Below are 27,669 nucleotides of genomic sequence, written 5' to 3' on the forward strand. Positions count from 1 at the left end.
GTATCGAAATGAATATCACCTTTCTCCAGGATTATTATATGCAAACCAAATAACTCTGGAATCGAGCTCGTTTTTGCTCCCATTAATAGTGCGCGGGATGGGAACTTCTGAGAATGCATATTTACACGGGTCATTCCGACCACATCAAAGTTCATTGCCTGTTGCACTCAGATCTTCCTCGTTGAAATCATTAGATTGATTGAGGATGATCAAGTTTGACTGTTTAAATCAGTGGACAGTAATGGTTTCCCGGTATATGAACCTTCACAGTAAAACACATCCTTCCAACCTATTTTATCGGGTTACATAAACAACAACTGTGTTTCGTATCTGGAAAAAAAGGCAGAAAATTGATTGCATTCACAGAATTAGAGTCACACCTTCACCCTGTTATTGACTCATGGCACCTTTTAAAGGGTAAAATGTCTTATGAGTGTACTTACATGTGATTAACATTTAACACCAAGTCAGTATGTGCACATTAACCTAAGTTTATGTAGTGTATATTCTAATCAATCCATGTCCTTTCAAAGCCAGTCATTATTGAAGAGTTCAAACTGCACTAGTGTAATAACAGCGTTAATTAGGACATGCAATGCATTTGCAATCACTTATAATTATAGTGGTTTATAAAGCCTGCATATCGAATGCGTTTATCGTATTCAGATAGTTGTCAATAAACCCACTACAGTGTACGGAAAGTTCCATCGGTGTTGTATATAGTAAATATCAAAAGCTTGAAAGTTTATACTCAGTTTGTGATAAAAGAGGTGTTGACCCTTTTTCCCAACAACCTGTATTATACTGTTTAATATACAAGGCGCAAATGAAAGCTTTTATTGGTTAATTCATAAGTTTGGGGTGCTATTTTACTTGAAATGATGTCCTTGACAAGAAAAAAATGAAGCACAAACAAAAGTATGAATTCAGTTGTGACTAATAGCACACCATGGTTTTATCACCACAGGGGTCCGTTAACGTCTTCTTGAAATGTAAAACGTCTTTTCCGAAATAAATTCCCAGATCATGTTTGCCCTATAGGATAAGCATAATATTTCAGTTTCCGTATGATCAGGGGATTTAAGCCAAGAATGGACCCCAAAGTAACTTTGCCGGGGTGTCTGCAGTGCAGCAGAAGAATCCAACGGCAGCATTTACAAACTCCAAGGTATCAAATGATGGAGGAACGGATAGCGGGTGTACGCCAACAAGACCAAGGAACTCTTCATATTCCTTTCTGGTCACAACAAATATAAAAACTGATTTATTGGAGCATACAGTTTCTTCCACTGGTCATAAAATGATCTGTTTCACAATATTTTCCTTCTTATTTCCTTATATTCATTTAATTATTATACTTTTTCTGAACACACTGGCCAGTTCATATAAAGAAGTGTCGTGAAGCATCAAGCTGGCGGTGTTTACAAGGGGTACTTGTAATCTCCCACTTATTTAACAGCTAGACTCGGAAGAGATCTTTGTGCGCTGTAATGTATTATATGCAAACGAATGCAACCTTCGAACAATATAAAAGTTCTGGGGGTAGGTGAAAGCCAGATTGAAAAGCTGTTATTGACAAGGTGAAAATGAACAAAATGAACAAAGCATGAATTCAATTGTGACTGACAACACATTATTATTCCGTCATCAATACTGCAAGCGTTCGTGCGCATCTTCTTGAAATGTAAAGCGTCTTTTCAACAAGAAAGTTCCAGCTCGTGATTCCCCTATAGGTAAAGCATATTATTTACAGTTTCCATATGATAAGGATATTTAAGCCAAGAACGGACCCCAAAACAACTTTGCCGGGGTGTCTGCAGTGCAGCTGAAGAAACCAACGGCAGCATTTACGAACTCTTCTTTGCTGATCTGACCATCACCATCTGTGTCCAAGGCCTCAAACGACGGAGGGACAGATAGCGGATGTACACCAAAAAGGCCAAGGAACTCTTCATATTCCTTTCTGGTCACAATACCGTCGTCATTTTTGTCTGCGATTTTGTCAAAATAGACATAAAACCACTTTTTCCCCTCTTCTTGAACAGTTGGTTCGCGAAAAGTGCGTGCTTGGTTGTAGATATAGTCCTTAAGAGTAACATTCTCTTTCTTCTCCGGTCCTGCCCAAAAATAATCCCAAGCGTGTTTTACTAGGTCCATATAGGCTTGCATTTGTTCTTGTTTGAGAAGCCATTTAGCTCTGGACTCGCAAAAGTCCACCATATCTTCCTTCTTGACAACGCCGTCCAAGTCGTGGTCGAACATTACAAAAATTGAGCGCATCTTGCGGACCCAGAACTCGGGATATGGCGCGCTTGCTGACATTGTAGATTTATATTTTACACTGACTTAGACGGATCATTGTGAAATTTAAAAAGACATTATTACCTCGGCACTTTGTGATTATCACAATAAAAACATCAACAAAAGAGTAAAACACTGAAAGTCTTTGTGTTATTTTGTTTACGCACGGCTCCCTCAGACAACTTTCAAAGCGCTACGCATGCAATGCGGTACAGTTCAATGGTTGGTCGCAACGTAACACCTGTAACAAGACGTATGATCCGATGAATACATAATGAAACCTAAGTGAAACAACACATGTTAAAGAGCCCAGTGGGACTGTTGTGCAGCTTAGCATCTCATTTTTATTTGATTCTCCCCTGTGAGTCAAAATCAAAAAAAGCATCTGTCCCTTTTTTTAAAAAATATTTAGCCCCCCCCCCCCCACACACACACACACTGCACGCGTGCAAAGTGTGAAAAAACACAGTATTCCGGGAACGAAGCAATTGATGGCAGTTTAATGTTATAAACGACAAATATACTGCCACCTGTTTACGACTATCTCAGAACATTGTTAGGTAAACACAGGACGTATTTTGTTACACAGGTCTGAGATAAATTGATCTGATCGGGTAATGTTAAAAAGTACACGCATTTTTTATATGTTCAGTTATCCATTGGGACAGAACCATTTAAATAAAATACTAAGACTGAATGCCAGAAAACCGTCCAAGTTGGGGGGTGGGGCAAACATTGAGGACACAGATGAAAATCCCATATAAGTACTTGATCACCACAGGAATCTTTCAGGTGCAAAAGAGAATAATATTGTCCCTGGAAGAGAAAAGTCATGTTACGAAGTAATATTGAGCGAAATTTCATTGAATTATTATACAAAAAGGATGAGTCAATGCACCCAAAATATCGGGACGATTTTATTCCAAATGATTGGCATGATATTATAAAAAATAAAATTAAGCATGTAACTGCCATTTATTACTTAATAACACATGTGTTACAGCATGTTATCTCTGGATCTAAATATAAATGTTTTGTAAATCACTAAAATGCAGTAGTTGAGAATAAATGCAATGTAACTGTATATAGTTGTAGAAATGGAGGAGTTGTATTCCTCCAAAATGTAATTGCGGTAGAGCAGAAAAAAGTTCATCCGTTGTGCTTCAATACTAGCTGTTGATTGAAGTAAATGTACCGCTTTCTTCAAATCGATTGGATGTCGTTAAACAGCCGGATATTAAAACTGGTTTTAGGAGATACAGCTTCTTCCACATAGCATTCAGCAACATACCAATCATAAAATGATCAGCTTCACAATATTTTTCCTTCTTATATCCTTATATTTATTTAATTATCATTATACTTATTCTAAACACAGCAGTTCATGTAAAGCAGCGCCGCGAAGCAGCAAGCTGGCGGTGTTTACAAGGGGTATTTGTAATCTCCCATTAATATAAAAGCTATGCTCGGAAGAGGTCTTTGTGCGCTGCAATATATTATCCTACCTTGATACAGCATACAGTACGCAAACGAATGCAGCCTTTGAACAATTCAAAAGTTCCGGGGGCAGGTGAAAGCCTGCTTTAAAAGCTGTCCTTGTCAAGGTAAACATGAACAAAATGAACAAAGCATGAATTCAATTGTGACGGACAACACATTATTATTCAGTCATCAGTACTGCAGGCGCTGGTGCGCGTCTTCTTGAAATGTAAAGCGTCTTTTGAACAACAAAGTCCTAGCTCGTGATTGCCCTATAGCTAAAGCATATTATTTACAGTTCCCTAACGATCAGGGGATTTAAGCCAAGAACGGGCCCCAAAACACATTTGCCGGGGTGTCTGCAGTGCAGCAGAAGAATCCAACACCGGCGTTTGCGAACTCTTCTTTGCTGATCTGACCATCACCAGCTATGTCTAATGCCTCAAACGACGGAGGAACGGATAACGGGTGTACGCCAAAAATGCCCAGGAACTCCTCATATTCCTTTTTGGTCACATAACCGTGGCCATTTTTGTCTGCGACTGAGTCAAAATAGACATAGAACCACTTTCTCTGCTCTTCTTGGAAAGCTGGTTCCCGAAAGGTGCGTGCGTGGTTGTAGACACAGTCCCAAAAAGTAACGTACTCTTTCTTTTTCGGACCGGCCCAGAAATAATCCCAGCCGCTGTTCATTAGATCCATGAACGTTTCCATTTGTTCTTGTTTGAGAAGACACTTAGCTCTGGGCTCGCAATAATCTACCAAATCCTCCTTTTTGACAACGCCGTCCAAATCGTGGTCGAACATTACAAAAACTGAGCGCATTTTGCGGACCCAAAACTTGGGATATGGCGCGCTTACTGACATTGTTGCTGTCTCCCGTATACTGCAGACAAGATGGGTCGTTTTAAATTTAAATAGACGTTTGAACCTTGGTACCTTGTGATTGTATTGATAATACATACCTAGGGATGTTATATGACCGTGGTGATATGCTGATCACTGAAGCCTGTCCATTTAGCCAAGCTTCAGTGAAGATCGAGGGCAACCTCGAGCCGCTACCCAAAAATATGTCGCGTCACTCGACATTTCTGCGTAGCGTCTCTCGGGAAACTCGGATTTAGCCTAGATGTAGTATAGAATTTCACGACTTCATCTTGGTTAAATCAGTTGAGGTCAGTTGAGGTCTCTGCTGAAAGCCAAAGGCAGCGTGATCATGTGACCTTCTTGGTATCAAGAGAATAGTGACGTTATTTGCGTTATATACCTACCAAGAGACAAATTAAAGATCTCTCACACTCTTAAAAAATTAGCACAAAATTCTCACGTTAAGGAGTATTACATTTATCTATGATTTTATTACACTAAGTCATATCATATGGGTATGGTTTGAAAACGGGAATTAGTTAACATTTAAGCCACACGTACGTGCATACGAATTATTTGTAAATCTATGACTTTTTTACGACAGTTGTGTTATTTAACTTTTGCTTTTAAGCTGTTCATTCTTCCTCTTTATCAGATATATCGGTAACAATCAAATCTATTCCCCTTTGAACTTGTAATAACATGTAGCACATGAATGCTCTGAAAACTAGCACATGTATATTTCAAAACCACCTCGTAGTAAAAAATGTCACCAACACGTAGAATTATTACTCCTGTAGACTTGAAATAAACATCTGTTTGATTTTGACTATAATTCGTAACCGCCTCGTCGTCATAAATAATAATAAAAACTAGAAGTATTACTCCCGTGAACTTGTAATAAACAAATTGGGTCCTTCTTAACAGAAAGAATTGAACGCATTTTAATGCCATAAAACAACCAAGGTACTGAAATTTAAGCAAATCTCAGAACATTTTAAAGACAATACTGGAAGTTATTTACGACTAATTTTGTAATAGAACAGGTCTGGGATAAATGGTCAAATTTTTCTGGCTTGATGTGACAGGAATGGTAGTCCGCTAGGAACCGTACACTGTAGTCCGTTTCCCATCACTTTATACGTGTGGAATTCTAACCCCAATACTGCACACAACAAGTACCACAGTGTTCTTGAAAAGAAAAACATATTTAACATTAAAGTTCTAGATAGCGATTACCATGTAGGTAAAGCATATTATTGACGGTTTCCACATGATCACGGGATTTAAGCCAAGAACGGACCCCAAAACAACTTTGCCGGGGTGTCTGCAGTGCAGCAGAAGAAACCTACGGCAGCATTTACAAACTCTTCTTTGCTGATCTGACCATCACCATCTGTGTCCAAGGCCTCAAACGACGGTAGAACAGAAAGTGGGTGTACGCCAACAAGACCGAGAAATTCTTCATATTCATTTCTGGTCACAATACCGTCACCATTTTTGTCTGCGATTTTGTCAAAATAGACATAGAACCACTTTTTCTCCTCTTTTTGAAATTCTGGTTCTCGAAAAGTGCGGGCGTGGTTGTGGACACAGTCCCAAAAAGTAACGTTCACTTTCTTCTCCGGACCGGCCCAGAAATAATCCCAAGCGTAGTTCACTTGGTCCATGTACTTTTCCATCTGTTCTTGATTAAGAAGACATTTTGCTCTACCCTTGCAAAAGTCCATCATTTCTTCCTTTTTGACAACGCCGTCGAAATCGTGATCGAACAGTACAAAAAATGAGCGCATTTTGCGGACCCAAAACTCGGGATATGGGGTGCTGGCTGACATTTCGGCCATCTCCCGTATATTGCAGACTAGACGGTTCGTCAAAAATTTAAATTGACGTTTCAACCTTGGTACCTTGTGATTATAATGACAATAATGTCAGCAAAAGAGTAACACACTGAACGTCTTAATGTCATTTCATTTACGCACGGCTGCCTCAGACAACCTTCAACGGTGCTATGCATGCAAAGTGGCACAGTGCAATATACATGTAACAAGACGTATTATCCGGTGAATATGTGATGCGCTACAGAGACTGGTGAGAGGGGGTTATCGCATCACCAGTAGGCCTATCGCAGGCGTTCGTGTGCGTTTCTTGAAATGTAGTGTCTTTTTAACAGAAAGTACTTAAGTAAATCGTGATTGTCCGATAGGTAAAGCAAATTATGTACAGTCCCCATACAATTAAGGGATTTAAGCCAAGAACGGACCCCAAAACAACTTTGCCGGGGTGTCTGCAGTGCAGCAGAAGAATCCAACGGCAGCATTTGCGAATTCTTCTTTGCTGATCTGACCATCACCATCTGTGTCCAAGGCCTCAAACGATGGAGGGACGGATAACGGGTGCACGCCAACAAGACCTAGGAACTCTTCATATTCCTTTCTGGTCACAATACCGTCACCATTTTTGTCTGCGATTGTGTCAAAATAGACAGAGAACCACTTTCTCTGCTCTCTTTGAAAAACTGGTTCGCGAAAAGTGCGTGCGTGGTTGTAGATATAGTCCCCAAGTGTAACATTCACTTTCTTCTCGGGGCCGGCCCAGAAATAATCCCAAGCGTTGTGAATTTGGTCCTCAAACGTTTGCATTTTTTCTTGTTTGAGGAGACACTTAGCTCTAGCGATGCAAAAGTCTACAAAATCTTTCTTTTTGACAATGCCGTCCAAGTCATGGTCGAACATTACAAAAACTGAGCGCAGTTTGCGGACCCAAAAGTCGGGATATGGCGCGCTTGCTGACATTGCGGTTGCCTCATGTACACCGGAGTCAAGACGGTTTGTTGAAAATTTAAATAGACGTTATGACCTTTGTACCTTGTGATTTTAATGATAATAATGTCAGCAAAAGAGTAACACACTGAACGTTTTAATGTCATTTCATTTACGCACGGCTGCCTCAGACAACCTTCAATGGTGCTACTATGTATGCAAAGTGCAATATACCTGTAACAAGAAGTATGACCCAATGAATATGAGATGCGCTACAGAGACTGGTGAAAGAGAGTTACAGTTAAGCATCTTCATTTTATATCCGAAGTCATTCATTATAACTTAAACATAAAATCATTCCCCTTTCCTCCATTTTTTTAAATATTGAGCACCATTTCCCATTCTCCCCCTCCCCTTTATACTCCAAAGAATGAACAGTATAGCACATTGGGTCCTCCTTAATAGAGACAATTAAATGCATTTTAATGTCATAAACAGCCAAGATACCAAAATTTCTTTTAGTATGTTTCAGAATACCTTAAGGACAATACAGGAAGTTCTTTACGATCAATTTTGTCAAACAGAACAGGTCTGGGATAAACGGTCAAATTTCTCTGGCCCGGTGTTACAGGAATGGGAGTCCGCTGAGAACCGTAGTCCGTTTCCCATCACTTTGTATGTGTAGCATTCTAACATAAATACTGCCCAGCACTGGTACCACAGTCTCCTTGAAATGTAAAACGCATTTTTAACAAGGAAGCCCTAGATCGTAATTGCCCCGCAGGTGAAGCAATTTATTCACAGCTTCCATAGGATTGAAGGATTTAAGCCAAAAACGGACCCCAAAATAACTTTGCCGGGGTGTCTGCAGTGCAGCAGAAGAAACCTACGGCAGCATTTGCGAATTCTTCTTTGCTGATCTGACCATCACCATCTGTGTCCAAGGCATCAAACGACGGAGGAACGGACAACGGGTGTACGCCAACAAGACCAAGAAACTCTTCATATTCCTTTCTGGTCAGAATGCCGTCTCCATTTTTGTCTGCGATTTTGTCAAAATAGACATAGAACCACTTTCTCTGCTCCTCTTGAAAAGCTGGTTGGCGAAAGGTGCGTGCGTAGTTGTGGACACAGTCCCAAAAAGTAACATTCACTTTCTTCTCCGGACCGGCCCAGAAATAATCCCAAGCATAGTTCACTAGGTCCATATACGTTTCCATTTGTTCTTGATTAAGGAGAGACTTTGCCCTAAGATTGCAAAAGTCAATCACATTTTCCTTTTTGACAACGCCATCCAAGTCGTGATCGAACATTACAAAAAATGAGCGAATTTTCCGGACCCAAAATTCGGGATATGGCGCGCTTACTGACATTGTGTATATTTTCCGTATTCAGCACACCAGACGGCTCGTTGAGAATTTAGAAAGACGTTTTTTTACTTTGGTACCTTGTGATTATTACAATAATAACAGCAACAAAAGAGTCTTTATGTTATTTTGTTTACGCACGGCTCCCCAAGACAACTTCAAAAACGCTATTTATGCAAAGCGGCACAATACAATAGTTGGTGATAACGTAACACCTGTAACAAGACGTATGATCCGATGAATACATAATGAAACACATAATGAGACAACACATGTTAAAGACTGAGGTGCAGCTTAGCATCTCATTTTTATCTGATTCTTCCAGGTGAGTCATAATCACAAGAAGCACCTGTCTCTTTTTTCTAAACATTTAGCCCCCACCTCACCCCCACCACTAACCCCCACTACGTGTGCAAAGTGTGAAAAATACACGGTATTCCGGGAACGAAACAATTGATGGCAGTTTTATGTTATAAACGATCAATAAACTGCTACCTGTTTACGACTATCTCAGAACATTGTAAGGTCAACACAGGACATATTACACAGGTCAGAGATAAATTGATCCGATCCGGTAATGTTACATATTACACGCATTTTGTTTACATGTTCAATAAAATACTAAGATTGAATGCCAGAAAATCGGAAAATCGTCCAAGTAGGGGGGGGGGGGCATAGATTGAGGGAACAGATGGAAATCCCACATAAATACATATGTGTTACAGAATGTTACATGTATCTCTGGATCTAAATATAATTGTTTTGTAAAAAACTAAAATACAGTAGTTCAGAATAAATGCAATGTGGCTGTATATACTTGAAGAGGAGTTGTATTCCAACAAACTGTAATTGTTGTAGGGCAGAAAAGAAGTTCATCCGTTGTGCTTCAATACTAGCTGTTGATTGAAGTAAATGTACCGCTTTCTTCAAGTCGATCGTGATGTCGTTAAACAGCCGGATATTAAAACTGGTTTTAGGAGATACAAGTTCTTCCACATAGCATTCAGCAACACACCAATCATAAAATGATCAATTTTTTCCTTCTTATATCCGTATATTTATTTTTATTATTATACTTTTTCTGAACACAGCAGTTCATATAAAGCATCGCGAAGCAGCAAGCTGGCGGTGTTTACAAGGCGTATTTGAAATTTTCCCCTAATTGAAGAGCTTTACTCGGAAGTGATCTTGGTGCGCTGCAATGCATTGTACTATCTTGACACCAGTATACAGTTCGCAAATGAATACACCTTTGAACAATTCAAAAGTTCCTTGGACAGGTGAAAAGCTGTCCTTGACAAGGTGAAAATGAACAAAATGAACAAAAGTATGGATTCAATTGTGACGTACTACACACCATTATCCCGTCATCAGAACTGTGGGCGTTGGTACGCGTCTTCTTGAAATGTAAAGCGTCTTGTAAACAAGAAAGTCCTAGACCGTGATTGCCTTATAGGTAAAGCATATTATTTACAGTTTCCATAGGGGATTTAAGCCAAGAACGGACCCCAAAATAACTTTGCCGGGGTGTCTGCAGTGCAGCAGAAGAAACCTACAGCAGCATTTGCGAACTCCTCTTTACTGATCTGACCATCACCATCTGTATCCAAGGCTTCAAACGACGGAGGCACAGATAGCGGGTGTACGCCAAAAAGGCCCAGAAACTCTTCATATTCCTTTCTGGTCACAATACCGTCACCATTTTTGTCTGCGATTTTGTCAAAATAGACATAGAACCACTTTTTCTCCTTTTCTTGAAAAGCTGGTTCGCCAAAAGTGCGTGCGTGGTTGTGGACACAGTCCCAAAAAGTAACATTCACTTTCTTCTCCGGACCGGCCCAGAAATAATCCCAAGCATAGTTCACTAGGCCCATGTACGTTTCCAGTTGTTCTTGATTAAGTTGGTACTTTGCTCTAGCATTGCAAATATCCATATAATCTTCCTTTTTGACTACACCATCCAAGTCGCGGTCAAAAATTACAAAAAATGAGCGCATTTTACGGACCCAAAACTCGGGATATGGGGCGCTTGCTGACATTGTGGATGTCTCCTGTGTACTGAAGACAAGACAGTTCGTTGAAAATTAAATTTGAATTTAGAGACGTTTTAACCATGGTTTTAATGTGGTTTTAATGATTATAATGTCAGCAAAAGGGTAACACACTTAACGTCATAGTGTCCTTTCATTTACGCATGGCTGCCTCAGACAACTTTCAATGGTGTTATGCATGCAAAGCGGTACAGTCCAATATACCTGTAACATGACGCATGATCCGATAAATACGTGATGCTCTTAAGACACTGGTTAGACTGAGTTGCAGCCCAGCATCTCCCTTTTAAATCCCAGGTCATTTATAGTAACAAGAAACATTAAATGGCACCCAACTTCTCTCATTGTCATTTAAAAAAATATTAAACTCCTTTTCCCACCCTCCCCCTCCCCCTTAAGTTGCAAAGAATGTATGACAAACTGGGCCTCCCTTAACAAAAACAATTGAACGTGTTTTAATGTCATAAACAACCAAGATACTGAATTTTCTTTAAGTAAATCTCAGAACATTTAAGGACACTACTGGAAGTTCTATACATGTAAGACCAATTTGTCACATAGAACAGTGATAAAAGGTCAATTTTCTCTGGCCCGATGTGACTGGAATGATAGTCCACTGGGAACCGTACTCCGTTCCCTATCACTTTGTACGTGTGGCAATCTAACCCCAATACTGCACAGCCCTGGTACCACAGGGTTCTTGAAAAGTAAAACATCTTTTTAACATGAAAGTCCTAGATAGCAATTGCAACACGGGTGAAGCATATTATTTACAGTGATTTACAGATATTATTTTATGATTAGAGGATTTAAGCCAAGAACGGACCCCAAAACAACTTTGCCGGGGTGTCTTCAGTGCAGCAGAAAAAAAAACCGACGGCAGCATTCGCAAACTCTTCATTGCTGATCTTACCATCACCAACTGTGTCTAAGGCTTCAAAGGATGGAGGGACAGATAACGGGTATACGCCAACAAGACCAAAGAACTGTTCATATTCCTTCCTGGTCACAATACCGTCACTATTTTTGTCTGCGATTTTGTCGAAATAGACATAGAACCACTTTTTCTACTCTTCTTGAAAAACTGGTTCGCCAAAAGTGCGTGCGTGGTTGTGGACACAGTCCCAAAAAGTAACAATCACTTTCTTCTCCGGACGTTTTTTTATTTTGTCCTTAAACGTTTGCAGTTGTTTTTGCTTAAGAAGACGCTATGCTTTAGCGATGGAAAAGTCAACAAAATATTTGTTTTTGACAACGCCGTCCAAGTCGTGGTCCAACATTACAAAAGGTGAGTGCATTTTGCGGACCCAAAACTCGGGATATGGCTCGCTGGCTGACATTGTGGCTGTCCCCCGTACAATGCAGACAAGACGGTTCGTTGAAAATTTAAATAGACGTTTTAACCTTGGTACCTTGTGATTTCAATGACAATAATGTCAGCAAAAGAGTAACAACTTAACGCCTAAATGTTGTTTAAACCCCCTTCACACTGGACGGCGTCCTTTCTGCGTTCAGCAGTATGGCTCCATTTGAGAGTTAAAAAATAATAATACTTTACGTGCCGACAACTGGCCGATCATTGAGCATTCTTTCTAAAACAAATCAATACTCGTGTCTCCTTATTGAAACCACAGCGATACCAATTTCATGGTGGCAGAGAGGGCGCAGAAAGGACGCCGTCCAGTGTAAAGGGGTATTACGCATGGTTGCCTCAGACAACCTTCAACGGTGTTATCCATGCACAGCAGCACAGTACAATGATTGGTCGTAATATAACACCTGTAACAAGACGTATGGGCCGATGAATACATAATGGAACCTTAATGACACAACACATATTAAAGAGTCTGGTGGGACTGTTGTTCAGCTTAGCATTTTTATCTGATTCTCCTAGGTCAGTCGTAAACACAAGAAGAATCTCTGTTTTTCTGAATATTTACCCTCCCCCCCCCCCCCTCCAACACACAAACACTAACAGCACATTTGCAAAGTGTATACATGAAAAAATAACGGTGTATCCCGGAAACTAAACAAGTGATCGCGTTTTAATGTTATAAACAACCAATATACTGCCACCTGTTTACGACTATCTCAGAACATTTTAAAGGCAACACTGGAGCTCCAATACGACCTCATTTTTTACATGGAACATGTCTTAGATAAATAGATCTGATTCGGCGATGTTACAAAGTACACGAATTTTGTACATGTTCAGTTATCCACTGGGACAGAACAATTCAAATAAAAACTAAGACTGAATGCCAGAAAATCGTCTCAAGTGGGGGGAAACGTTGATGGCATAGATAAAACTTCCATACAAATACTTGATCACCATAGGAATCTTTGAGATGGAACAGAGAAAAATATTGTTCTTGCAAAGACAACTAATCTGTAATGTTATGAAGTAATACTGAACGAAATTCCAATGAACTATTATGCATAAACGATGAGTCAATGCACCAAAAATGTCGGGACAGTTTTATTCCAGATGATTGGCATATGATATAAAAAATTGAAACTAAGGATGTAACTGCCATGTAGTAATTTATACCACATGCAAAAGGATCAAAATACACACGTGAATGTTTTGGAAATCACTAAAATGCAGTAGCTGAGAATAAATGAAATATAAATGTATATACTTGTAGAAATACAAGAGTTATATTCCAACAAAATATAATTGTTGTAGGGCATGAAAGAAGTTCATCCATTGGGCTTGAATACTGGCAGTTAATTGAAGTAAAAATACCGCTTTCTTCAAATCGATCGTGATGTCGCTATACAGCCAAATATTGAAATTGGTTTTAGGAGATACAGTTTCTTCAACATAGCATTCAGCAACACACCAATCATAAAATGATCAGTTTCGCAATTTTGTTCCTTCTTATATCCTTATATTTATTTAATTATTATTATACTTATTCTAAACACAGCAGTTCATATAAAGCAACCTTGCCGAAGCAGCAAGCTGGCGGTGTTTACAAGGGGTATTTGTAATCTCTCACTAATATAAAAGCTATGCTCGGAAAAGGTCTTTGTGCGCTGCAATATATTATCCTATCTTGACACCAGTATACAGTACGCAAATGAATGTAACCTTTGAACAATTCAAAAGTTCCGCGGCAGGTGAAAGCCTGCTTGAAAAGCTGTCCTTGACAAGGTGAAAATGAACAAAATGAACAAAGCATGAACTCAATTGTGACGGACAACACATCATTATCCAGTCATCAGTACTGCAGGCGCTGGTGCGTGTCTTCTTGAAATGTAAAGTGTCTTTTCAACTAGAAAGTCCTAGCTCGTGATTGCCCTATAGGTAAAGCATATTATTTACAGTTTCCATATGATAAGGATATTTAAGCCAAGAACGGACCCCCAAAACAACTTTGCCGGGGTGTCTGCAGTGCAGCAGAAGAATCCAACACCGGCATTTGCGAACTCTTCTTTGCTGATCTGACCATCACCAGCTATGTCTAATGCTTCAAACGACGGAGGAACGGATAACGGGTGTACGCCAAAAATGCCCAGGAACTCCTCATATTCCTTTTTGGTCACATAACCGTGGCCATTTTTGTCTGCGACTGAGTCAAAATAGACATAGAACCACTTTCTCTGCTCTTCTTGGAAAGCTGGTTCCCGAAAGGTGCGTGCGTGGTTGTAGACACAGTCCCAAAAAGTAACGTTCTCTTTCTTCTTCGGACCGGCCCAGAAATAATCCCAGCCGTTGTTCATTAGATCCATGAACGTTTCCATTTGTTCTTGTTTGAGAAGATACTTAGCTCTGGACTCGCAATAATCTACCAAATCCTCCTTTTTGACAACGCCGTCCAATTCGTGGTCGAACATGACAAAAACTGAGCGCATTTTGCGGACCCAAAACTCGGGATATGGCGCGCTTACTGACATTGTGGCTGTCTCCCGTATACTGCAGACAAGACAGGTCGTTTTAAATTTAAATAGACGTTTGAACCTTGGTACCTTGTGATTGTAATGACAATACATACCTAGGGATGTTATATGACCGTGATGTCCATTTAGCCAAGTTTCAGTGAAGATAGAGGGCAACCTCGAGCCGCTATCCAAAAATATGTCGCTTCACTCGACATTTCTGCGTAGCGTCTCTCGGGAAACTCGGATTTAGCCTAGATGTAGTCTAGAATTTAACGACTTTATCTTGGTTAAATCAGTTGAGGTCAGTTGAGGTCTCTGCTGAAAGCCAAAGGCAGAGTGATCATGTGACCTTCTTGGTATCAAAAGAATAGTGACGTTGTTTGCGTTATATACCTACCAGTAGACAAATTTAAAATCTCTCACACTCTTAAAAAATAAGCACAAAATTCTCACGTTAAGCAATTATTACATTTATCTATGATTTTATTACACTAAGACCCCACTTCCATAGATTTTAGATCGATCTATCCCTGTGGGGAGTCTCACTAGATTGCTGTCGGCTTAGCCGGCTTAAGCGTCTGTCCCGCCTACTGAAAGCTGTAAGGGGGTAATTAACTATAGTGCGCGCTCGGCTGACTGCAAGGTGTTAGGTGGTGTTAGGTGGATCTAAATCTTAATCTCTGGATCGATTTAAATCTCTGGGAATACACCCTAAGTCATATCATATGGGTATGGTTTGAAAACGGGAATTAGTTTACAGACACACGTACGTGCACACAAATTATTTGTAAATCTATGACTTTTTTACGACAGTTGTTACGACAGAAATGATCCCAAGCGTACTTCACTTGGTCCACAAACGTTTCCATTTGTTCTCGTTTAAGGAGACACTTAGCTCTGGACTCGCAAAAGCTAACATGATCTTCCTTCTTGACAGCGCGCCGGTCGAACAATACAAAAAATGAGCGCATTTTGCGGACCCAAAACTCGGGATATGGGGCGCTTGCTGACATTGTGGATGTCCCCCGTGTATTGCAGACAAGACGGTTCGTTGAAAATTAAATCTGAATAGACGTTTTAACTTTGGTACCTTGTGGTTTTAATGATGATAATGTCAGCAAAAGAGTAACACACTTAACGTCATAGTGTCCTTTCATTTCCGCATGGCTGCCTCAGACAACTTTCAACGGTGTTATGCATGCAAAGCAGTACAGTCCAAAATACCTGTAACTAGACGCATGATCTGATGAATACGTGATGCGCTTAAGACACTAGTAAGACTGAGTTGCAGCCTAGCGTGTCCCTTTTAAATCCCAGGTCATTTATAGTAACAAGCTAAGAAACATAAAATGGCACCCAAATTCTCTCTGCGCCAAATTCTCTCCCCCTTAAGCTGCAAAGAATGTATAACTAATTGGGCTTTCCTTAACAGAAACAATTGAACGTGTTTTAATGTCATAAACAAGCAAGATACTAAAATTTCTTTAAGTAAATCTCAGAACATTTAAGGACACTACTGGAAGTTCTATACATGTTAGACCAATTTGTCACATAGAACAGGTCAGAGATAAACGGTCAAATTTCTCTGGCTTGGTGTGACAGGAATAGTAGTCCGCTGGGAACCGTAGTCCGTTCCCTATCTCATTGTACGTGTGGCATTCTGACGCCAATACTGCACAGCACTGGTACCACAGGATTCTTGAATTCTAAAGCGTCTTTCAACAAGCAAGTCCTAGATCGTGATTGTCACACAATTCAGCATGTTATTTACAGTTTCCATATGATTGGGGGATTTAAGCCAAGAGGACACAGATGAAAATCCCATTTAAATACTTAATCACCATAGGAATCTTTCACTTTCACATGCAAAAGAGGAAAATATTGTTCTTGGGAGAGACAAGTCATGGTATGAAGTAATATTGAGCTAAATTTCATTGAATTATAATGCATAAAGGATGAGTCAATGCAACCAAAATGTGAGGACGATTTTATTCCACATGATTGCCATGATATTATAAAGAATGAAACTAAGGATGTGACTGTAAGTAAAAAATACCGCTTTCTTCAAATCGATCGTGATAACTCTATAAAGCCGAATATGAAAACTTTTTTTTTTTTGAAGCATACAGTTTCTTCTACACACTAGTCATAAAATGATCAGTTTCACAATATTTTCCTTCTTATTTCCTAATATTAATTTAATTATTATACTTTTTCTGAACACAGCGAGCATGGTTGTAGATATAATCCCTAAGTGTAACATTCTCTATCTTCTCCGGACCGGCCCAGAAATAATCCCAAGCGTTTTTAATTTGGTCTTTAAACGTTTGCAGTTGTTCTTGTTTGAGAAGACACTTTGCTCTAGCGATGCAAAAATCCACAAAATCTTTCCTTTTGACAACGCCGTCCAAGTCGTGGTCGAACATCACAAAAACTGAGCGAATTTTACGGACCCAAAACTCAGGATATGGCGCCCTGGCTGGCATTACATATGTCGCCCGTATACTGCAGACAAGACGGTTCGTTGAAAATCCAAATGGACGTTTTAATCTAGGTACCTTGTGATTTTAATGATAACAATGTCAACAGAAGAATAATACACTGAACGTCCTAATGTCATTTCATTAACGCACGGCTGCCTCAGACAACCTTCAACGGTGCTATGCATGTCAAGCGGCACAGTGCAATATACCTGTAACAAGACGTATTATCCGGTGAATATGTGATGCGCTACAGAAGCTGGTGAGAGAGAGTTACAGCTTAACATCTACATTTTATATCCGAGGTCATTCATTTTAACTAAAACATAAGATGACACCCCCTTTTTGCTGAGCCATTTTTAAAAATATCTAGCTCCTTTTCCCATCCTCCCCTCCCCCTAAACCTCAAAAGAATGTATAACAAATTGGGTCCTTCTTAACAGAAACAATTAAACGCATTTTAATGTCATAAACAACCAAGGTACTGAAATGTAAGTAAATTTCAGAACATTTTAAAGACAAAACTTGAAGTTCTTCACGTCCAATTTTGTTACACAGAACAGGTCTGAGATAAACTGTCAAATCTCTCTGGTCCGGAGTGACAAGAATGGTAGTCCGCTAGGAACCGTAGTCCGTTTCCCATCACTTTATACGTGTGGCATTCTAACCCCAATACTGCACACAACAAGCACCACAGTGTTCTTGAAAAGTAAACTCATATTTAACATGACAGTTCTAGATAGCGATTACCATGCAGGTAAAGCATATTATTGACGGTTTCCACATGATCAGGGGATTTAAGCCAAGAACGGACCAAAAAACAACTTTGCTGGGGTGTCTGCAGTGCAGCAGAAGAAACCTACGGCAGCATTCACAAACTCTTCTTTGCTGATCTGACCATCACCATCTGTGTCCAAGGCCTCAAACGATGGAGGGACAGATAGAGGGTGTACGCCAAAAAGGCCCAGGAACTCTTCATATTCCTTTCTGGTAATATAACCGTGGCCACTTTTGTCTGCGATTGTGTCGAAATAGACATATAACCATTTTCTCTGCTCTTCTTGAAAAGTTGGTTCGCGAAAAGTGCGCGCGTGGTTAAAGATACAGTCCCTAAGAGTTACGTTCACTCTCTTCTCCGGCCCGGCCCAGAAATAATCCCAAGCGTTGTTGATTTGGTCCTTAAACGTGTCAATTTGTTCTTGTTTGAGGAGACACTTAGCTCTAGCGATGCAAAAGTCCACAAAATCATTCTTTTTGACAACGCCGTCCAAGTCGTGGTCGAACATTACAAAAACTGAGCGCATTTTGCGGACCCAGAACTCGGGATATGGCGCGCTTGCTGACATTGTAGAATTATCTTTTATACTGACTTAGACGGATCATTGTTAAATTTAAAAAGGTATCTTTACCTTGGTACCTTGTGATTATTACAATAAAAACATCAACAAAAGAGTAACTCTGAACGTCTTTGTGTTATTTTGTTTACGCACGGCTTCCTCAGACAACTTTCAAAGCGCTATACATGCAAAGCGTCACAGTACAATGGTAGGCCGTAACGTAACCTGTAACAAGACGTATGATCCGAAGAAGACATGATGTAACCTAAATAACACAACACTTGTTAAAAAGCCTGGTGGGAATGAGGTACACACACACACACACTGCACATTTGCAAAGTGTATACATGAAAAGATAACGGAGTATTCCGGGAAGTAAACAAGTCATCGCATTTTAATGTTATAATCGACTAATATACCGCCACCGAATATCTCAGAACAACACTGGAGTTCCAATACGACCTCATGTCTGAAATAAATAGATCTGATTCGGCGATGTTACAAAGTACACGCATTTTGTTCATGTTCAGTTATCCACTGGGACAGAACCATTCAAATAATATACTAAGATAAAATGCCGGGAAATCGTCCCAAGTGGGGGGGGGGGGGGGGGGACGTTGATGACATAGATAACACTTCCATACAAATATTTGATCACCATAGGAATCTTTCAGATGCAAAAGAGAAAAAAATTGTTCTTGGCAGAGACAACTAATGTTATGAAGTAATATTAAGTAAATTTTCATGACTTAGTATGCATAAAGAATGAGTCATTGTACCCAAAATGTCGGGACAGTTTTATTCCAGATGATTGCCATGATATTATAAAGAATGAAATTAAGGATGTTACTGCCATATAGTAATTTATAACATATGTGAAAGCATGTTATCTCTGCATCTAAATGTTTTGTAAATCACTAAAATGCAGTAGTTGAGAAAAAAATGCAATATAAATGAATTTATTGTCGTTTAACGAGTCAACGCAAAATGTGTTAGAGAAGCAATTCAGGTGAGGAAATGAGTTCATAGGGCGCGGAGTTTGACATGCGCAGATTGTGCATTGCACAATAGTATAAAAGGAAATGTGAGATGAGCAGATTTCATTCGAGGCTGTTTTCAGCTTGCTGCGTCAGGTCCAAGTAAATCGCTGGTATGTCGAAGAGAAGAAGGGAGTCAACCTCGGAGAGTGAAGATACCGAGAGTGAGAGCAGAGAATTTTTTAATTTGGCAGTAGAAGATAAAGAAGAGGGCAATGAAGGAACTTTCAATGAGAAAGGTGATGTAAATGATAACAGCTCAGCTGGACAAATGACGGACACATTTTCTGTGTTCAAGTCTTATATGGACAAACAGTTTAAATCACTGAAAAGGGAGCTAGTCGAAGAAAGTCAAAGTCAGAACAAAAAAGCCAAGACAGTACAGAAAAAATTAAAATTTGCGGGAAATCAAAAGCAGTTCGAAATAAATACTGAAGTAATCGAAAATATGCAGAAAGCTGATATGTTGATTAAGGACGGACATGTAAAAGAGGCTCGTAAGGCACTAAAGGAAGGCATTGACATTTTACAAAAGAGAAATAAACTTATAAGAATAGCAGACAAGTCAGAAGCAGGTTGGGAAGCAGTAAAAGAATACGAATCAGATGACCTAGCAGAAGATAGTGATGATAAAAAGAAAATACGGTCTGCACAAATGAGAGCCAGTAGAAAAATGCGAATACGAAATCAAAACAGGCGTAACAAAAACGAGTTTAATTACATTAAAAAGAATTATACTGCATCAGTCAATTTTGCAGGTATATCTGATCGAGGAAGCTTTCTTTTTCGAAGAAAAAGATTCCCAAACCCAAACGACCAGTGCTTCGCCTGTGGACAATATGGCCATTGGAGGGAAAGCTGTCCATACAAAGACCAAGCACAGAGTACAGTGCATCCACGAGAAAGAACATACGGACAGATCTTCAGAGGAAGCGAAGCTACATACAGCGGGTGGCAACAAAACAAATAAAAGCAAGATGAGCAAATCAAAAATGAAAGATAAGTATATGATAGATAATAATTTGAGAAATTCAGATGGGTTGTTAGATTATCATCAAAATGTAAATGTTAAAGGAAGACTTAAGAGAAACTATCAATTCTGGGAAAGCATACAGGCTAATAAATATATTTTAGACGTATTAAAAAATGGATATGTTATTCCATTTATTGAGACACCACCAAATTCATTTATCAAGAATAACAAATCATCGCTTGAAAACACAGAATTTGTTATCAATACCATTAAAGATTTATTAAAATCTGGCAGAATTCGAGAAGTTAAGGAAATTCCAAAGGTGGTAAATCCATTAACGGTTACATCTAACGGCAAAAAGAAACGTTTAGTACTTGATTTAAGACATGTGAATCCATACATTTGGAAAGAGAAAGTAAAATTTGAAGACGCAAACGAGGCTCTACAATATGTTAAATTGGGAGGGTATATGTTTCAGTTTGATTTGAAAGATGGTTATCATCACATAGATATTAAGGAATCACAATAAGATTTTTTGGGGTTTTCTTGGCGTATGAATGGTCAAATTAAATATTATGTTTATACAGTGCTCCCTTTTGGAATTTCGTCAGCAGGTTACATATTCACGAAAGTTTTGAGATGTTTAGAGATCAAAACATATACCATTGGAGATCAAAACATATACCAATTGTTATGTACCTAGATGATGGTTTGGGATTTAGCGAAAATTTTGAGACTTGCGAAAGATTTGCGAATTTGATCAGACATGATTTATTGAAATCTGGTTTCGTAGTAAACGAAGTCAAAAGTATGTGGAAACCAACACAAACATTAAACTGGTTGGGCTTACAATGGGATTTGAAAAAAGGGATTTTTTCAATAATTGATAAAAGAGTGGCAGATTTAAAAATTGATATAATGGAAATAATGGAAAATATATCAAACACATCTGCTAGAAGTTTAGCTAGAATTACGGGAAAAATTATATCTTTATATATAGTGTTCGGAGATGTAACGAGACTGATGACTAGAAATATGCATCAGGTCATAAATGACAGGAGAAATTGGGATGGTATCGAGGATTTGAAGGACAAGTCAGATTTGCGAAATGAATTAAAATTTTGGTTGTCGAACATTGACAGACTAAATCGCAGAGTCATGTTTGTGGAAGATGTACCAAAAATACTGGGGTTTTCAGATGCAAGCGAACATGCATGCGGAGGATATTTGATTAGATGCAATTCTGAGATTTGTCACAAAATGTGGTCTGATAGTGAGAAAAAACAGAGCTCAACATGGAGAGAATTAAAGGCGCTATTTATTTCATTACAGTCATTTACGAAATTTATTAAAAATCGAAAAATCGGATGGTTTACAGATAATCAAAATGTTGTTAGAATAGTACAGACTGGATCGATGAAGGTGCATTTGCAAACATTGGCATTAAATATTTTCAATTTTTGTGTAGAAAATGATATTATTTTGCAAATAAAATGGATTCCAAGGACACAAAATGCAAAAGCAGATTTTATAAGTAAAATTATAGACACAGATGATTGGGAAGTCATGGAAAATTTCTTTAATTCTATGAATAAAAAATGGGGATCGTATACAATAGATAGATTAGCTAATTATGAAAATACAAAAGTAACTCGTTTTAATTCAAAATTTTGGAATCCAAATACAGAGGCGGTTGATGCATTTTTACAGGATTGGTCAAACGAAAATAATTGGTTAGTACCTCCAGTAGCATTAGTGCCAAAAGTTATAAATCATTTACTATGTTGCAAAGCAAAGGGTACTTTGGTAGTACCAGACTGGAAATCAGCAACATTTTGGCCATTGTTACAAGATGAAAATTCAAAATGGAAATGGTATATTAAGGATATAATAAAGTTTAAGAACGGATGTGATATTTGCAAACAAGGGAAAAACAAAAATTCTTATATAGGATCAAAAAACTTCAAGCATCAAATTCTGGCAATAAGGATAGATTGTTCTGAATAAAAAGGTTAGATCAAAATTAGATTTAAAGTAGGTGAAAGGTTGAAAATTATAAAATGCAATGGAACATGATAAAATCTAGAAGTGATTTGAAGGATTTATAATGGATCATGACATTCGTTACACAAGATTTTATGTAGTATATTCATTTATGAAGAAACAAAAATAAGATAGAGATGGATATGTTGGATAATTGAATCGAGATGTGATTCGATATGAACCGAGATATGGTTTGATGCGAACAGATTTGATTTGATGCGAACAGAGGTGTGGTTCGATGCGAACAGAGATGTGGTTCGATGCGAACAGATATGTGGTTCGATGCGAACAGAAATTTGGTTCGATGCGAACAGAGGTGTGGTTCGATGCGAACAGAAATTTGGTTCGATGCGAACAGAGGTGTGGTTCGATGGGAACAGAGATTTGGTTCGATGCGAACAGAAATTTGGTTCGATGCGAACAGAAATTTGGTTCGATGAGAATTGAAATGTGGTTAGATATAAATTGAGATGTCATTTGATGAAACCAAGATGTGGTTTGATATGAACCGAGGTGTGGTTCGATATGAATATGAATCAAGATGTGATTGGATATAAATCGAGATGTGATTAGAAATGAATCAAGATGAGATTTAATAGGAATCAAAATTGGATTTGAAAAGATAAATGGGATATAAATTCAGTTTTACATGTAAAATTAATACATATTGATAAATTATAAAAAGTAATGACATGGTAATGGTTAAAAGAAAAACTTGTTACATGTTTGCAGGTTGAAGTTAAAAAAAAAAATGCAAATTATAGAATGAAAATATGTCAATTAAAAGAGGAATTGTAAGGTGAATGTTGAATAGTGAAGTTAACATAATGAAATAAATAAAGATCAGAGAGAAAGATTAAAGACAAGTAGCATAGAAATTGCATTTGTGGTATTGATGCGAAAGGACATTTTCTATTACAGATTTTCAGAACAGGGATTTGGACAAAGATGAGAGAGGTACAGGACACAACACTAAAGAGTTTGGCTGCAGATTTACCACAGGTTTTGGAACATTCAAGAGCAGAAAATACTGTACGCAAGTACTCATCCGTATTTCAGAGATGGAAAAAATGGGCGAGTAATTTTGAAGAAGTAAAAGTTTTTCCAGCTCAAACGCATCACATTGCACTTTACATGTTGAGTTTGATACAGCATTCGTGTAAACCAGGAACGATTCAAGACGTTAATTATGGTTTAAAATGGACACATGAAATAGCAGGTATAAATCCAAATCCGTGTGATAATCCTATGATAAATAATATTGTTGAAGCGTCAAAGAGAACGTCACGCAAGAAAACAGTAAAAAAGGAAATAGTTACTCCGAAAATGTTAGAAATGATGATTAACAATTTCGCTAATACAAATGCTAGTTTAGCAGATTTACGAGATGTTTGTATATGCCTTATATCATTTGCAGGTTTTTTGAGATATAGCGAGGTATGCAATATTAAAAGATCGGATATTTCTTTTACAGAACAATATTTTGAGATATTTATAGAAAAAAGTAAAACTGACATTTACAGGGACGGATCTACGGTTTTGATTGCTAAAACTGGGAAATCTACATGTCCATATGCTTTTTTACAAAGATATTTGGAAGCAGCTAACATTGAAGAACATTCAGATAATTTTATATTTAGACCAGTTAGTTATTTAAAGAAATCCAAAAAGCACATTTTACGTAAAAACGGAAAAATGTCGTATACAAGAATTAGAGAAGTTATTTTACAAAAGCTAGAAATATTAGGATTTGACAGACAAAAGTTTGGTTTACATAGTATGCGTGCGGGAGGAGCTGCAGCGGCAGCAAATTTTGGAGTAAAAGACCGTTTGTTTAAAAAACATGGACGTTGGATTTCTGATAAAGCGAAAGACGGATATATAAAAGATAGTTTGTCAAAAAGGATTCAAGTGTCTCTAAATATTGGAATATAAAAAGAAATATTAAGATAAATAATACGTGTTCATTTTTAAATTTGTTATAAAGGTAAATATATAAATATATATTTGTTTTCAGCTGGTAAGTATACATATATGTCTTAATAATAAAATAATTTTATGGTTGTTTTTTAAAGAATAAGAATAAATGAAAATTGCCCGTTCTTTGTGGTCGACGCAGCCAAGCAAACAACAGCTCATAGCAAGGGTTAACGAAATAAATGATTTGTATTGGAAACGGTGGTTGGTGTTTTCGTTGCGAGTTATTAGACAATAAATGATTTATATGCGATTAAGTGAAACGAATAAGTATATAAATGAATTTATTGTCGTTTAACGAGTCAACGCAAAATGTGTTAGAGAAGCAATTCAGGTGAGGAAATGAGTTCATAGGGCGCGGAGTTTGACATGCGCAGATTGTGCATTGCACAATAGTATAAAAGGAAATGTGAGATGAGCAGATTTCATTCGAGGCTGTTTTCAGCTTGCTGCGTCAGGTCCAAGTAAATCGCAAATATAAAACAAAGAATATTTTAAATGATATAGAAGTTTGGTCAAGAAAGTAATACATCAGAGAAGGCACAAAATGGAACAGTTGTAATAAGTTAATTGGAGTATTAAAGGGTATGTGCTTAGAAATAATTATGATTAATGAAGAAAACATAGATCAGTGTAAAATGTACAAAATTGGTAACAAAGAAGAGATAGTAGTTGGGATAAGACATTAGAAAATAATGGTTTCTGAGGTACAGTAAATTCTGGGCATTTACACATTCGGTAATATATCTATAAAAATGAAATAGTTCAAATATGGAACGAAAGAATTTATTGAAATATATAAAAGGTGGTTGAAAAGAAAATAGCAGAAGTAGAGGAAATAAGAGAAGTTTGTAAATGGTTATAGTCGGAGAGTTTGTGAATGACAGTCAGTGCGTGGTGTGTACGCATTCTGTAACGCAGCCAAGCAAACAACAGCTCATAGCAAGGGTTAACGAAATAAATGATTTGTATTGGAAACGGTGGTTGGTGTTTTCGTTGCGAGTTATTAGACAATAAATGATTTATATGCGATTAAGTGAAACGAATAAGTATATAACTGTATATACTTGTAGAAATGGGGGAGTTGTGTTCCAACAAAATGTGTTTGTAATAGGTCAGAAAAGATGTTCATCCGTTTTATTTTAATGGCTGTTGATTGAAGTTAAGCTTTCTTGAAATTTATTGTAGATTTTTCAAGACGTACGTTACTCGCGATCGTTACGTCGCTATACAGCCGAATATTAAGGTATAGATAAAGTACGAGGCGCTGAGCTTTACGAGAAATAGAGCAGATGATTGGCGAGGCGAAGCCGAGACAATTATCTGCTCTATTTCTCGTAAAGCTCAGTTCCGAGTGTTTTATCTGGCTTAAAGCACGAGTAATTAACCCTGTGCAATGGTGCGTGGAACGCATTCGTGGATGACGTGACCGGCCCAGAAATAATCCGGACCGGCCCAGAAATAATCCCAAGCGAAGTTCACTTGGTCCATATACGTTTCCATTAGTTCTTGATTAAGAAGACACTTTGCTCTAGCCTTGCAAAAGTCTACATAATCTTCCTTCTTGACAACGCCGTCCAAGTCGTGGTCGAACAATACGAAAAATGAGCGCATTTTGCGGACCCAAAACTCTGGATATGGCGCGCTTGCTAACATTGTGGATGTCTCCCGTATACTGCAAACGAGACGGTTTGTTGAAAATTTAAATAAAGTTTAAACCTTAGTACCTTGTGATCATGGCAATAACAGTATCAATAAAAGAGTAACACACTGAACGTCTTTATGCTTTCTCTTTACGCACGATTCCCTCAGGTAATTTTCAACGGCGCGACGCATGCAAAGCGACACAATTGGTTGGTATTTACGTTATGTACACCTGCAACAAGATGTATGATGGGTACGTGATGGCATGACTCGCGCTAAATGGCATGGTAAAAATTAGGCGCAGCTGAGCATCTCATTTTTATCTTCAAGATCAGTGAAGATCACAAGGAAAGTTTTCTTAATACTTACCCCCTCCACTATGTGCAAAGTGTATGTTTGAGAACAGCTAAGGTATTCTGGGAACGAAACAATCAATAAAAACAACCAAGATGCTGATACTTGTCTTTGTATATTTCAAAACATATTATGTGTCAAGACAACATCGAAGCTTGTATATATATACGTATACGACCAATTTTGCTACACAGAACAGGTTTAAGATAAATTGCTCTGACCCAGTGCTGTTGATTGAAGAAAAATAATGTTTTTTTCTTTTCTAAATTGTTGCAAGAGGTACGCTACAGGCCATCGTAACCATCACTAATGTAGAATGTCGATAAACAGCCGGAAATTAAAACTAGATATAGGTTCTTTCACATAGTATTCAGCATCACACAAACCATAAAATGGTCGGTTTTAACTTTTTTCTTTCTTATATCCTTCGACTTACGGGTATTTCATAATTTTCTTTTCTGTGTGTTGAACAACTCAGAATTCATATCTCATTTTTTTTTGGTAGCCTTTATTTCACATCATACGTACAGTTAAGACAAGTAACAGTGTACGGTGTATGGTGTATGGCGTATGGTGTATGGTGAAACTAAACAATAATGAAAATAAAACGCAATGAATAAAAATAAAAATGATAATACTAACAATGGAGTACAATTAATAGTGAACATGAGCAAAGTAAAGGCACAACTTATGATTCTATATTGAACAAAATAAATATTTAAATAATAATAACTTACTCGAATTGCAGCTACAAAAACTTGGAGATAATCCTGATGTTCACAAAAAAAATGTAAACATATACGATGGGCTTGCCCCCATGCGTATCTGCTGACAAAATCATACGATGGGCTAGCCCCCATGCGCGTCTGCTGACAAATCACGAGTGGTCTCCACCCCAGTATGATCTGCACATTACTCCGTAAATCATTGACCCGTTACAATGTGTCACTGGTAGTATACTCTAAAAACTTATACAATACAAAAATACTGTTCTCTAAACGAAACAAACAATGACAAATACTGGTAATAACATCCTAAATACAACAAACAATAATAATTACAACAATTATTATTTAAATACACTTGTTTTACTTATTAACTTATTGCCG

At 38.0% G+C, this 27,669-nt stretch overlaps 8 protein-coding genes across 8 annotated transcripts; all 8 read right to left on the reverse strand.

The window, feature by feature from the left end:
• Nucleotides 1–1,773: 1,773 nt before the first annotated feature.
• On the reverse strand, nucleotides 1,774–2,322 carry LOC106173450 (sarcoplasmic calcium-binding protein). Its single transcript, XM_013554589.2, has one exon. The coding sequence runs from the start codon at nucleotides 2,320–2,322 to the stop codon at nucleotides 1,774–1,776; it is 549 nt and encodes a 182-aa protein (XP_013410043.2).
• A 971-nt stretch (nucleotides 2,323–3,293) lies between these two features.
• Nucleotides 3,294–4,734, reverse strand: LOC147760590 (sarcoplasmic calcium-binding protein-like). Its single transcript, XM_087018662.1, has one exon. It carries the CDS (start codon nucleotides 4,645–4,647, stop codon nucleotides 4,099–4,101), a length of 549 nt encoding a protein of 182 aa, XP_086874788.1. The 5' UTR covers nucleotides 4,648–4,734; the 3' UTR covers nucleotides 3,294–4,098.
• A 1,199-nt stretch (nucleotides 4,735–5,933) lies between these two features.
• Nucleotides 5,934–6,491, reverse strand: LOC147760591 (sarcoplasmic calcium-binding protein-like). The gene has a single exon (XM_087017053.1). The coding sequence runs from the start codon at nucleotides 6,489–6,491 to the stop codon at nucleotides 5,934–5,936; it is 558 nt and encodes a 185-aa protein (XP_086873179.1).
• A 402-nt stretch (nucleotides 6,492–6,893) lies between these two features.
• LOC106173447 (sarcoplasmic calcium-binding protein-like) lies at nucleotides 6,894–7,442 on the reverse strand. The gene has a single exon (XM_013554586.2). The coding sequence runs from the start codon at nucleotides 7,440–7,442 to the stop codon at nucleotides 6,894–6,896; it is 549 nt and encodes a 182-aa protein (XP_013410040.2).
• Nucleotides 7,443–8,233: 791 nt separating this feature from the next.
• LOC106173451 (sarcoplasmic calcium-binding protein-like) lies at nucleotides 8,234–8,629 on the reverse strand. Its single transcript, XM_024075250.2, has one exon. The coding sequence runs from the start codon at nucleotides 8,627–8,629 to the stop codon at nucleotides 8,234–8,236; it is 396 nt and encodes a 131-aa protein (XP_023931018.2).
• A 1,637-nt stretch (nucleotides 8,630–10,266) lies between these two features.
• LOC106181826 (sarcoplasmic calcium-binding protein-like) lies at nucleotides 10,267–10,815 on the reverse strand. Its single transcript, XM_013566329.2, has one exon. The coding sequence runs from the start codon at nucleotides 10,813–10,815 to the stop codon at nucleotides 10,267–10,269; it is 549 nt and encodes a 182-aa protein (XP_013421783.2).
• A 3,339-nt stretch (nucleotides 10,816–14,154) lies between these two features.
• Nucleotides 14,155–14,688, reverse strand: LOC106181836 (sarcoplasmic calcium-binding protein). Its single transcript, XM_013566341.2, has one exon. It carries the CDS (start codon nucleotides 14,686–14,688, stop codon nucleotides 14,155–14,157), a length of 534 nt encoding a protein of 177 aa, XP_013421795.2.
• A 3,304-nt stretch (nucleotides 14,689–17,992) lies between these two features.
• LOC106181818 (sarcoplasmic calcium-binding protein) lies at nucleotides 17,993–18,541 on the reverse strand. The gene has a single exon (XM_013566318.3). It carries the CDS (start codon nucleotides 18,539–18,541, stop codon nucleotides 17,993–17,995), a length of 549 nt encoding a protein of 182 aa, XP_013421772.2.
• Nucleotides 18,542–27,669: the final 9,128 nt, after the last annotated feature.

The sequence above is a fragment of the Lingula anatina genome, chromosome 7, assembly GCF_051362555.1.
Source record: "Lingula anatina isolate TDL-2025a chromosome 7, LinAna3.0, whole genome shotgun sequence".
NCBI lineage: Eukaryota > Metazoa > Brachiopoda > Lingulata > Lingulida > Lingulidae > Lingula > Lingula anatina.

Bases quoted from the DNA above. Each gene is read 5' to 3' on its own strand.
- LOC106173450 (XM_013554589.2), bottom strand. From the start codon at position 2,322: ATGTCAGCAAGCGCGCCATATCCCGAGTTCTGGGTCCGCAAGATGCGC.
- LOC147760590 (XM_087018662.1), bottom strand. From the start codon at position 4,647: ATGTCAGTAAGCGCGCCATATCCCAAGTTTTGGGTCCGCAAAATGCGC.
- LOC147760591 (XM_087017053.1), bottom strand. From the start codon at position 6,491: ATGGCCGAAATGTCAGCCAGCACCCCATATCCCGAGTTTTGGGTCCGC.
- LOC106173447 (XM_013554586.2), bottom strand. From the start codon at position 7,442: ATGTCAGCAAGCGCGCCATATCCCGACTTTTGGGTCCGCAAACTGCGC.
- LOC106173451 (XM_024075250.2), bottom strand. From the start codon at position 8,629: ATGGAAACGTATATGGACCTAGTGAACTATGCTTGGGATTATTTCTGG.
- LOC106181826 (XM_013566329.2), bottom strand. From the start codon at position 10,815: ATGTCAGCAAGCGCCCCATATCCCGAGTTTTGGGTCCGTAAAATGCGC.
- LOC106181836 (XM_013566341.2), bottom strand. From the start codon at position 14,688: ATGCGCTCAGTTTTTGTCATGTTCGACCACGAATTGGACGGCGTTGTC.
- LOC106181818 (XM_013566318.3), bottom strand. From the start codon at position 18,541: ATGTCAGCAAGCGCGCCATATCCCGAGTTCTGGGTCCGCAAAATGCGC.